Source organism: Lipotes vexillifer, unplaced genomic scaffold (genome assembly GCF_000442215.2).
Source record: "Lipotes vexillifer unplaced genomic scaffold, Lipotes_vexillifer_v1.1 scaffold590, whole genome shotgun sequence".
Lineage (NCBI taxonomy): Eukaryota > Metazoa > Chordata > Mammalia > Artiodactyla > Lipotidae > Lipotes > Lipotes vexillifer.
The window spans coordinates 1696477-1709665 of NW_006778358.1; the positions used below are offsets into that span (position 1 = coordinate 1696477).

A 13189-nucleotide genomic window follows, 5' to 3' on the forward strand; every position below is an offset into this window, starting at 1 on the left:
GCTGATACAGGATTTTTAAAAAATCAGGTTGCCTAAAGAAGGTTTTGCTGTTTACCAAGATATCAATCTTCTGAAAAGCACAGGGAAGTTGGGTTTTACCAACATTTAAGCATTTCTTTTCCACTGTCATGAATGACATCAGTGGAGGGCACTGCAAACAGCTGACCCTTGAAAAACTCAGGGGTTGGGGTGCTGACCCCTGCGCCTCACTTCTCACCCCGCCCCCATGCAGTCCACATCCGAGGCTTCAATGGGACCAGGCAGTACTATAGTACGTATTCGTTGACAAAAATCTGAGTGTAAGTGGACCTACACAGTTCAACCCTGTGTTGCCCAAGGGCCCCTTAATCTTTAAGGGGTTAAGAAAGTTATTTCATGCTTTAAGCAGTGGGGACATAGAAGTGAAGATAAAAAAGATAATGCATCTTACCTACATTAAAACAGAAAACAAAAGCCACCAAGAAACTAAAGGAAGATTTTCATATGTCAAAAACACATCACAAAACAGACCTAGTTGCAAGCATGTGACGCCAACAGGCTGAGTCTATGAAATTAGATACAGAACAAAAGGCTTCCTATAGGCAAAGCCTGGTAGATCTATAAATCTTCCATTTGCAAACTTCATTTAAACAAAAATGCTCATCAGATAGTCAAAGGCTTCCTGAGGAGACCTGCCGAAGCCTATCAAAGATGACAACCCTCCCCTCCCCCGTGGCTTTTTCTCTTATTATTTAACATGTATGTATATATATTTACTCATTTATCATGTTATTGCTCGTTTCTCTAACTAGAATGTGCAATCCATGAGCTCTGCACCAATGAGTGGTTCCTGGTATACTGTAGAGGCCAATAAATAATTGTTGAGTGAATGAATGGTGTGATCAAAATTAAGTAGCACGAACCTGCTAATCCATGAACCTTTTATAACGGTGTATTTTTATTTTAACTGGTATTTTTATTTATTTTTAAATTTTTTTTGTGGTATGCGGGCCTCTCACTGTTGCGGCCTCTCCTGTTGAAGAGCACAGGCTCTGGACGCGTAGGTTCAGCGGCCATGGCTCATGGACCCAGCCGCTTCGCGGCATGTGGGATCTTCCCGGACCGGGGCACGAATCCGCGTCCCCTGCATTGGCAGGCAGACTCTCAACCACTGCGCCACCAGGGAAGCCCCTTAACTGGTATTTTTAAATTGCATTCACAGAATTCAAAATTCAAAAAGTACAAAAGGACACAAAGTGAAAAGCCTTCTCACTCCACATTCACCTGTTACCTGTATCAGCTTCTTGTGTACCACCCCCGAGATGTTTTACTATATACAAGCAAGTGCGTGTATGTATATGTGTATTTTTCTCCCTTCCCTTTTTTGCATAAATGTCTATGATAAGCACTGCGTAGCACCTAGCATTTTCATTTAACAACTCTTGCTTATCCTTCACTATCAGGACACAGTTGCCTCCTTGTTTGTATAAGAGATTGTTATGAAAGCAGATTTTTATTTTTGAAGAGTACAAATATAATCTCAACAACCTCATCTTTAGGCAAAATCAAGGGACTGGAGAAAAATAAAGGCAGACCGAACGTTTAAGTCCACATGCTCACGAGAGCTTTACTCATAATGTTCTCAGGTAATCAGAAACCCAGAAAGGATGCATATTCAATGGCCTCAGACACTTTCTAGCAAAGTAAGCCATTTGGCATGGGGGACAAAGTTGTGAAGGTCTTAGTAAGGCAGTGGGTTTCAAACTTGAGCGTGCATAAAAACCACCTGGTGAGCTTGTTAGAAATGCTCCTTTTCAAGCCTTGCTCCCAGAGAGTCCAAGTCAGTATGTGCCTGGTGAGGACAGAAATCTGCTTTTAAGTAAACACCCATGGCCTGGATGCCGGTGGTGCTTCAAAGCATTTTGAGAAATTACTGCCTTGAGTTGCAAAGGAATCAAGCTGAGTCTTAATCAGATAGTGAGGAGAGGTTTCATTTCCATTAACCCTAAAAATGTTACAATACTAATTATGTAACTACTGAACTGGAAGACGTCATGTCAGAAGGAAGGATTTTCTACGTAACAAGAGAAAAATTACAAGACTTCTTAGAAGACGCTAAGACAGAGGGACAGAAGGCTAGCAAGAGCATCATGTCAACACGAAAAACTAAATGATGTCTCCAAGCACCAGGGCAGGCGCTTTCTGATTAAAAGAAAAGGAGCCAGAAACCAACGAAAAAATGCTAAGAAACAAACCTGAGAGGTGCTCTTTTCAAAACCTATCAGTTCCTCTTAGCAAAACTAATTCAATATACCCAACAAAATAAACAGCTCTATTTGGGAAATAGAAAGATCAGATGTCACCTATGATTTTAGATGCTTATTTTTAAAGTAAAATACAGGCAAAAATATGACTGTTACTGCTCATTCTTCCCAAAACCACAACCCAAGTCTGAGGAAAAGGGCAAACTAGAAATAATGGAAAAACCCCTTTGTACGTGCTCCACTGGTGGCACAAAGCTGCCACGCTACTCAGCTCTAGATGACGACATTCCCACCACAACCTGTGTGTGTGGCATGGCGTCCCCTGGAGCTGGGCAGTGAAAAGCTGTCTGGCTGTACACATGGCTTGCAGAGTGCAGCATCCATGGAAATTTAAGTCAGCGCAAATGAGCAAAGTTTAAATCTACCCGAGTGTATCTTAGGCATTTTCTTACTATCTGTAACCAAAGGACATTCAATGAAACAAATATAAATCATATAAGGCACATAATAACTATTTATTATCCAATTATTAACAAAAAATAAGAATTATACGGCCGAACATGTGCTGCAGCTAGAGGAAGGGAAAGATATGATCCTTACCTGCAGAGGTACGACAGGTCAGCTCCCCTCAACCGAGCAGGCGGGGGCCCCCTCCGAGCGTCATGGGCCCTCTGGGTGTGGCTCGCCCTACCCAAATGCTCCTGCTGCCAGGCCTCCCCACTGAGCCCCGCTAGACTGTGTGTCCTCCAGAACAGAGACCAGGGGTTCCCACAGCCCGGCACCGAGAGCCTGAATGGAAAAAGTACACTTACAGCTTGGGATGGAGGGGAGCTGAGAAGAGAGCCCCAGGAAGAAAGAACAGCAAGAATCAGAAGTTGTTACAGAATGTATCAAAAAGGAAAAATAAACGTAATACAAAGTAGCTGTTGTCATTCTGAATGATTTAAAAATTCCCCATGGATATGTTTCCAAAGCCAAGTTAAGGGCCACACAAGAAATTCAATCTTTTTACTTTATAGGAACACTTTTTCTTTTTTAAGTTTTAATTTTATATTGGAGTATAGCCAATTAACAGTGCTGTGATAGTTTCAGGTGCACAGCAAAGCAACTCAGCCATATATACACATGAGTCCATTCGGCCCAGACTCCCCTCCCATTCAGGCTGCCACATAACACTGAGCAGAGTTCCCTGTGCTATACAGTAGGTCCTTGTTGGTTATCCTTTTTAAATATAGTAGTACATATACACCACTTCTTTCTTTTTTTTCAATATAACCTTTTATTTTATTTTTTTTAACATCTTTATTGGAGGATAATTGCTTTACATTGTTGTGTTAGTTGCTGCTGTAAAACAAAGTGAACCAGTGGTACATACACATATATCCCCATATCTCCTCCCTCTTGAGTCTCCCTCCCACCCTCCCTATCCCACCCCTCTAGGTGGTCACAAAGCACCAAGCTGATCTCCCTGTGCTATGCGGCTGCTTCTCACTAGCTATCTATTTTACGTTTGGTAGTGTATATATGTCCATGCCACTCTCTCACTTCGTCCCAGCTTACCCTTCCCCCTCCCCGTATCCTCAAGTCCATTCTCTATGTCTGCGTCTTTATTCCTGTCCTGCCCCTAGGTTCTTCAGAACCCTTTTTTGTTTTTTTTATATTCCATATATATGTGTTAGCATACAGTATTTGTTTTTCTCTTTCTGACACACTTCATTCTGTATGACAGACTCTAGGTCCATCCACCTCACCACAAATAACTCAATTTCGTTTCTTTTTAAGGCTGAATAATATTCCATTGTATATATGTGCCACATCTTCTTTATCCATTCATCTGTTGATGGACACTTAGGTTGCTTCCATGTCCTGGCTACTGTAAATAGAGCTACAATGAACACTGTGGTATATGACTCTTTTTGAATTACAGTTTTTTCAGGGTATATGCCCAGTAGTGAGATTGCTGGGTCATATGGTAGGTCTATTTTTAGTTTTTTAAGGAACCTCCATACTGTTCTCCATAGTGGCTGTATCAATTTACATTCCCACCAACGGTGCAAGAGTGTTCCCTTTTCTCCAAACCTTCTCCAGCATTTATTGTTTGTAGATTTTTTGATGATGGCCATTCTGACAGGTGTGAGGTAATAACTCATTGTAGTTTTTTTGTTTTTTTTGTCTTTTTTTTCATTTTAACGTCTTTATTGGAGTATAATTGCTTTACAATGGTATGTTAGTTTCAGCTTTACAACAAAATGAATCAGTTATATATATACATATGTTCCCATGTCTCTTCCTGCTTGCATCTCCCTCCCTCCCACCCTCCCTATCCCACCCCTCCAGGCGGTCACAAAGCACTGAGCTGATCTCCCTGTGCTATGTGGCTGCTTCCCACTAGCTATCCAACTTACGTTTGGTAGTGCATACATGTCCATGCCTCTCTCTTGCTTTGTCACAGTTTACCCTTTCCCCTCCCCATATCCTCAAGTCCATTCTCTAGTAAGTCTGTGTCTTTATTCCTGCTTCACCCCTAGGCTCTTCATGACATTTTTTTTCTTAAATTCCATATATATGTGTTTGGATATGGTATTTGTCTCTCTCTTTCTGACTTACTTCACTCTGTATGACAGACTCTAGGTCTATCCACCTCATTACAAATAGCTCAATTTCGTTTCTTTTTATGGCTGAGTAATATTCCATTGTATACATGTGCCACATCTTCTTTATCCATTCATCCGATGATGGACACTTAGGTTGCTTCCATCTCTGGGCTACTGTAAATAGAGCTGCAACGAATATTTTGGTACATGCTTCTTTTTGAATTACGGTTTTCTCAGGGTATATGCCTAGTAGTGGGATTGCTGGGTCATATGGTAGTTCTATTTGTTCTCCACAGTGGCTGTATCAATTTACATTCCCACCAACAGTGTAAGAGGGTGCCCTTTTCTCCACACCCTCTCCAGCATTTATTGTTTCTAGATTTTTTGATGATGCCCATTCTGACTGGTGTGAGATGATATCTCATTGTAGTTTTGATTTGCATTTCTCTAGTGATTAGTAACGTTGAGCATCCTTTCATGAGTTTGTTGGCGATCTGTATATCTTCTTTGGAGAAATGTCTACTTAGGTCTTCTGCCCATTTTTGGATTGGGTTGTTTGTTTTTTTTGATATTAAGCTGCATGAACTGCTTGTATATTTTGGAGATTAATCCTTTGTCCACTGCTTCGTTTACAAATATTTTCTCCCATTCTGAGGGTTGTCTTTTTGTCTTATGGTTTTCTTTGCTGTGCAAAAGCTTTGAAGTTTCATTAGATCCCATTTGTTTATTTTTGTTTTTATATCCATTTCTACAGGAGGTGGGTCAAAAAGGATCTTGCTGAGATTTATGTCATACAGTGTTCTGCCTATGTTTTCGTCCAAGAGTTTTATAGTGTCCGGCCTTAAATTTAGGTCTTTAATCCATTTGGAGTTTATTTTTGTGTAGGGTGTTAGGGAGTGTTCTAATTTCATTCTTGTACATGTAGCTGTCCAGTTTGCCCAGTACCACTTACTGAAGAGGCTGTCTTTTCTCCACTGTATATTCTTGCCTAATTTATCAAAGATAATGTGACCATATTTGCATGGGTTTATCTCTGGGCTTTCTATCCTGTACCACTGATCTATATTTCTGTTTCTGTGCCAGTAGCACACTGTCTTGATTACTGTACCTCTGTAGTATAGTCTGAAGTCAGGGAACCTGATTCCTCCAGCTCCATTTTTCTTTCTCAAGATTGATTTGGCTATTCGGGGTATTTTGTGTTTCCATACAAATTGTGATATCTTTTGTTCTAGTTCTGTGAAAAATGCCATTGGTAGTTTGATAGGGATTGCACTGAATCTATAGATTGCTTTGGGTAGTAGAGTCATTTCCACAATGTTGATTCTTCCAATCCAAGAAGATGGTATATCTCTCCACATGTTTGTATCACTTTAATTTCTTTCATCAGTGTCTTATAATTTTCTGCATACAGGTCTTTTGTCTCCTTAGGTAGGTTTATTTCTAGGTATTTTATTCTTTTTGCTGCAATGGTAAATCGGAGTGTTTCCTTAATTTCTCTTTCCGATTTTTCATCATTAGTGTATAGGAATGCAAGAGATTTCTGTGCATTAATTTTGTATCCTGCAACCTGACCAAATTCATTGATTAGCTCTAGTAGTTTTCTGGTGGCATCTTTAGGATTCTCTATGTACAGTATCATGTCATCTGCAAACAGTGACAGCTTTACTTCTTCTTTTCCAATTTGGATTCCTTTTATTTTCTTTTCTTCTCTGATTGCTGTGGCTAAAACTTCCAAAACTATGTTGAATAATAGTGGTGAAAGTGGGCAACCTTGTCTTGTCCCTCATCTTACGGGAAATGGTTTCAGTTTTTCACCATTGAGAACGATGCTGGCTGTGGGTTTGTCACATATGGCCTTTATTATGTTGAGATATGTTCCCGCTATGCCTACTTTCTGGAGAGCTTTTATCATAAATGGGTGTTGAATTTTGTCGAAAGCTTTCTCTGCATCTATTAAGTTGATCATATGGTTTTTCTCCTTCAATTTGTTAATATGGTGTATCACATTGATTCATTTGCGTATATTGAAGAATCCTTGCATTCCTGGGATAAACCCCACTTGATCATGGTGTATGATCCTTTTAATGTGCTGCTGGATTCTGTTTGCTAGTATTTTGTTGAGGATTTTTGCATCTCCGTTCATCAGTGATATTGGCCCGCAGTTTTCTTTTTTTGTGACATCTTTGTCTGGTTTTGGTATCAGGGTGATGGTGGCGTCATAGAATGAGTTTGGGTGTGTTCCTCCCTCTGCTATATTTTGGAAGAGTTTGAGAAGGATAGGTGTTAGCTCTTCTCTAAGTGTTTGATAGAATTCGCCTGTGAAGCCATCTGGTCCTGGGCTTTTGTTTGTTGGAAGATTTTTAATCACAGTTTCAATTTCAGTGCTTGTGATTGGTCTGTTCATATTTTCTATTTCTTCCTGATTCAGTCTTGGCAGGTTGTGTCTTTCTAACAATTTGTCCATTTCTTCCAGGTTGTCCATTTTATTGGCATAGAGTTGCTTGTAGTAATCTCTCATGATCTTTTGTATTTCTGCAGTGCCAGTCAGTTGTTCCTTCTCCTTTTTCATTGCTAATTCTATTGATCTGAGTCTTTTCCCTTTTTTTCCTGATGAGTATGGATAACAGTTTATCAATTTTGTTTATCTTCTCAAAGAACCACCTTTTAGATTTATTGATCTTTGCTACTGTTTCCTTCATTTCTTTTTCATTTATTTCTGATTTGATCTTTATGATTTCTTTCCTTCTGCTAACTCTGGGGCTTTTTTGTTCTTCTCTCTTAATTGCTTTAGGTGTGAGGTTAGGTTGTTTATTCGAGATGTTTCCTGTTTCTTAAGGTAGGATTGTATTGCTATAAACTTCCCTCTTAGAACTGCTTTTGCTGCATCCCATAGGTTTTGGGTCGTTGTGTTTTCATTGTCATTTGTTTCCAGGTATTTTTTGATTTCCTCTCTGATTTCTTCAGTTATCTCTTAGTTATTTACTAGCATATTGTTTAGCCTCCATGTGTTTGTAATTTTTACAGTTTTCTTCCTGTAACTGATATCTAGTCTCATCGTGTTGTGGTCAGAAAAGATAATTGATATGATTTCAATTTTCTTAAAATTACCAAGGCATGATTTGTGACCCAAGATATGATCTATCCTGGAGAATGTTCCATGAGCACTTGTGAAGAAAGTGTATCTTGTTGTTTTTGGATGGAACGTCCTATCAATATCAATTAAGTCCATCTTGTTTAATGTATCACTTAAAGCTTATGTTTCCTTCTTTATTTTCATTTTGGCTGATCTCTCCATTGGTGAAAGTGGGGTGTTAAAGTCCACTACTATTACTGTGTTACTGCTGATTTTCCGTTTTATGTCTGTTAGCATTTGCTTTATGTATTGAGGTGCTCCTATGTTGGGTGCATATATATTTATAATTGTTATATCTTCTTCTTGGATTGATCCCTTGATTATTATGTAGTGTCCTTCTTTGTCTCTTGTAATAGTCTTTATTTTAAAGTCTATTGGGTCTGATATGAGAATTGCTACTCCAGCTTTCTTTTGATTTCCATTTGCATGGAATATCTTTTTCCATCCCCTCACTTTCAGTCTGTATGTGTTGCTAGGTCTGAAATGGGTCTCTTGTAGACATGATATATACGGGTGTTGTTTCTGTATCCATTCAGGCAGTCTGTGTCTTTTGGTTGGAGCATTTAATCCATTTACATTTAAGGTAATTATTGATATGTATGTTCTTATTACCATTTTCTTAACTGTTTGGGGTTTCTTATTGTAGGTCTTTTCCTTCTCGTGTTTCCATCCTAGAGAAGCTTCTTTAGCATTTGTTGTAAAGGTGGTTTGCGGGTGATGAATTCTCTTAGCTTTTGCTTGTCTGTAAAGGTTTTAATTTCTCCGTCAAATCTGAATGAGATCCTTGCTGGGTAGAGTAATCTTGGTTGTAGGTTTTTCCCTTTCATCACTTTAAATATGTCCTGCTACTCCCTTCTGGCTTGCAGTTTCCGCTGAAAAATCAGCTGTTAACCTTATGGGGATTCCCTTGTATGTTATTTGCTGCTTTTCCTTTGCTGCTTTTATTTTATTCTTTTTTTAATTTTTTTTCCTTTGCTGCTTTTAATATTTTTTCTTTGTATTTAATTTTTGATAGTTTGATTAATAGGTGTCTTGGCACGTTTCTCCTTGGATTTATCCTGTATGGGACTCTGTGCTTCCTGGACTATTTCCTTTCCCGTATTAGGGAAGTTTTCAACTATAATCTCTTCAAATATTTTCTCACACCCTTTCTTTTTCTCTTCTTCTTCTGGGATCCCTATAATTGGAACGCTGGTGCATTTAACATTGTCCCAGAAGTCTCTGAGACTGTCCTCAATTCTTTTCATTCCTTTTTCTTTATTCTGCTCTGTGGTAGTTATTTCAACTATTTTATCTTCCAGGTCACTTATCTGTTCTTTTGCCTCAGTTATTCTGCTACTGATTCCTTCTAGAGAATTTTTAATTTCATTTATTGTGTTGTTTTTCATTGTTTGTTTGCTCCCTTGTTCTTTTAGGTCCTTGTTAAAAGTTTCTTGTATTTTCTCCATTCTATTTCCAAGATTTTGGACTATCTTTACTATCATTACTCTGAATTCTTTTTCAGGTAGACTGCCTATTTCCTCTTCATTTGTTTGGTCCGGTGGGTTTTTATCTTGCTCCTTCATCTGCTGCTTATTTCTCTGTCTTCTCATTTTGCTTATCTTACTGTGTTTGGGGTCTTCTTTTTGCATGCTGCAGGTTCATAGTTCCTGCCCCCGGTGGGTAAGGTTGGTTCAGTGGGTTGTCTAGGCTTCCTCGTGGAGGGGACTGGTGCCTGTGTTCTGGTAGATGAGGCTGGATCTTGTCTTTCTGGTGGGCATGACCACATCTGGCGGTGTGTTTTGGGGTGTCTTTGAACTTATGATTTTAGGCAGCCACTCTGCTAATGGGTGGGGTTGTGTTCCTGTCTTGCTAGTTGTTTGGCATGGGGTGTCCAGCACTGGAGCTTGCTGGTTGTTGAGTGGAGCTGGGTCTTAGTGTTGGGATGGAGATCTCTGGGAATGCTCTTGCCAAATGAAGTTACGTGGGGCTGGGAGGTCTCTGGTGGACCAATGTCCTGAACTCGGCTCTCCCACCTCAGAGGCTCAGGCCTGACACCCAGCCGGAGCACCAAGACCCTGTCAGCCACATGGCCAGGTACGTGGGGAGTTTCTTGCCTTTTGGGAAGTCTGAGGTCTTCTACCAGCGTTCAGTAGGTGTTCTGTTGGAGTTGTTCCACATGTAGATGTACTTTTGATGTATCTGTGGGGAGGACGGTGATCTCCATGTCTTACTCCTCCACTATCTTGAAGGTGTCTCCTCAGGAACACTTCTTTTTACCCAAAAATTATTATGCAGCTTCCTCATTTATTTTCTACTCTTAAATGTGAATTAATTTCCAATTTTTTTCTAAAACCTTAACTCTATCATCAAAAACAGAGGTGCTCCTGAAAACAGTACATAGAATGTATATTCAAAACTTTGAAGAACAAAAAACAAGAACACCACAGGTTGAGAAGGGAAACCTAGAAGCCTCAAAATTGTTTTGAGGTAAAAGAAGGAATTAGCCCCTGCAAATATTTTAATTGAGAAAACATTCGTGTCAGTGTGTGAATCCTTACACATCTGCTTAAAAATTCACAGTCACATGTACTGCATATGCCATAAAGATGTATTTAATTCAGCAGAAAAGTGAAAATGCCTTTAGTTTTATAAGCCTATGAACAGCCACTGACATAAACTCTGCCAACTATAAAACCCGGACAGCTTCGTGAGTGGACAACTGGGCATGATGCTACTGTAGCAGTTTTTACTGCTCAAGACAAGGAAAGGAAACACGCACAGAATCTGTCTAAGCTAAGCTGGGAACACCAGCGTTCCATAAAAATAGCAAGTACTCAGAAAATATTTGGAAAACAGAATGAAAATAAGAGAAGAACGAAAAGGATAAAGAAGATAGAAAAAATAATGGAAGGAGGTGGGAGGCATTTCCAGAAATCAGAGGAACAAGAGGAAACAGAGAAACGAAGGGACAAGTGAGGACAGTGTGAAAGGCCTTAGAATTACCACTAAATTAGGGTCTAATAGTCCATCTGGCTCATCCCGTTCCTCCCATTGCATTGGGTATTTCTTCAATGATATTTTTAGGAAAGACCTCTTTTCCACAAAGTATTCTGTTCGAGGTTATCCTGGAAACATGCAGGCAGGCACGCAGGCACTGAGCCAATGCAAGCTCACCTTTGCCGTGATCTGGAAGTCCTCGTGCTCCTTCAGCAGCTCCTGGGTGTGCTGGATACTTGAACCTGTGGAGGTGTGTGTGGAAAGGTAGAACTCCCCACTGTCATGGATCCACTCCAAAGCCTAGAGACGGAAGGAATGGAAACAGGTTCACGGCTCAACGTCAGTGAAGCAAGTCCCAATACCTGAGTATCTCATTTAAACGCAAAGTCACAAGCCCAGGCGCATCAAGAAACACTCCCTCAAAGAGAGATGAGCTTCTGAAACATGTATCTTAATTCCAAAATTAAAAGTTGACATTCTAGAGAACTGTAATCATGTCACTTAGGCATCAACGATAACATGCACAAGAGTTTCTTATAAGCCGGAACCTAAAGGGCCATAAGAGTCCAGTGAATAGCCTCCCTCAAGAATACTGAGAAACTGTGGGGAACGGGAAGTCTGAGACCCTCGCATTGCTGAATACTGAGACATTCACATCACAGGGACTTGACAGCCTTCCTGGGGTGTTCTAACTTAAAAAAGGAAAAGAAAGCAGATGCAAATTCCCAGCTTTCAAATGTACAATGTTAGCCGTTTCTTCCTACTCCTGCCTTCAGTGAGTCCTGAGGTGTGCACCCACTTCACTGGCCTTCTGGGGGCTCCTACAGAGCGTCATTATGCCTAAAGATGCTCTGGGGAGACGCTGGCAGAAGTGGCTTAACCTCCCAGATGTAGGAGAGAGATGACCCCACCTGGGAAGAAGGGGGCCGGCAAGGTCCAGACTGCAACAGAAGGACACATTCTGACTCCTATTCTTTCATGGTTTTAGATGGAAGCCATTTTTTTCCTTCTATGTGCATAGATCTGAAGTGAAATCTTACTTAAACATACACATCTGAAAAAGCAACACTACGGAAAAGAAACATAAAAACATGGAAGCTTTCATATCTGCCCTTCACAGTATCTTAGTCGTCCGCTGTGATCTGCTGGTCTTGGAGCAGAAACATCACCGTCTCTATTAGATACTTCACAGCATTGTGGCATTTTAGAAGAAAAAAATGAAAAGGAAACCACGACCCAGATTACTTACCATGCAGCTTCCTGGCTGGGAATTTACTTTCGTTTTGCACAAGCATGGCTATCCCATCTCTGAAACAATGCTGACACTGACAGTGCATCAAGGCAGAAAGCCATTTTGGTCAATTTATTCAAAGGTCCCTACTTCCTCCATTCACACAGCGAATCGTGCCCAAGCGCCCTCTATGCAGCCAGGTACTGAGGGGGGCGCTGGGGTGGGAGAGGCTTGGGCCCTGCCCTTGTGACCATGAGGGACCCGCAGGCTGAGAAGGGATGGGCTCGGGAGGAAAGGGGCCCTGCACAGGGGGAGGCTGGAGGTGAGGCTGGAGGGCGACAGGGGGCCCTCGGAGGCCACAGGCCTTTGGACTTTGGTCTGGAAGCGAATGGGGCTTCCACATGGAAAAGGGACTGGAGTGGAGAGTGAGCGAGAGAAAAGCAACACCGGTTGGCAAACTGGCCCAGGGGGTTCAGATGAGACACGGCTAGGTTGCTACCCGTGATGGCTCTGGGGGGCGGAGGAGAGGGCAGATGTGCTGCATCAGGCCCCGATGAAGGGGTGAAGCTGGGAAGATGAGGAAAAGGCGGGAATCAGGTAAGATGAGGGCGGGGACACGGCGGACGGGGAGCCCCGGGTCCACTTCTGCTTTGGTTAAGGCCAAAGTGGAGAGACGCAAGGAGGGAGCTGGGGTGTCTACATCTGGAGACCAGAAATGGAGGTCAGGGCTGGGAGACACCAACAGTGAGAGCTAAGGAGAGAGGAAAGAGAAACAAGAACAAGCCCTGAACTGAAAGCCAACTTTCAGAGGCAGAGGTAAGGGAGAGGGGGCACAGACAGCCCAGGAGGAGCAGCCCCGAGGCAGGAGGTGCCCAGAGCAGAGCAGCGGCTGCAAGTCACCTGCCACATCCCACCCGTAACTCGGTATTTACTGTGGGATTGTTGTTATCGTACAGCACAGAAGCCAACCGTACAGGGCCGTGGGGCTGACGGGCCATCATCTGTAACG

The 13189-nt window shown here is 41.5% G+C and overlaps 1 protein-coding gene across 1 annotated transcript in view; it reads right to left on the minus strand.

Annotated features, from left to right (window-relative positions):
• Positions 1-13189, minus strand: part of TRIO (trio Rho guanine nucleotide exchange factor) — a 245526-nt gene that overhangs the window by 108639 nt on the left and 123698 nt on the right. The window contains exon 21 of the mRNA XM_007451615.1: positions 11127-11249. Coding sequence (XP_007451677.1) covers positions 11127-11249 — 123 coding nt within the window. The remainder of the gene's footprint in view (positions 1-11126; positions 11250-13189) is intronic.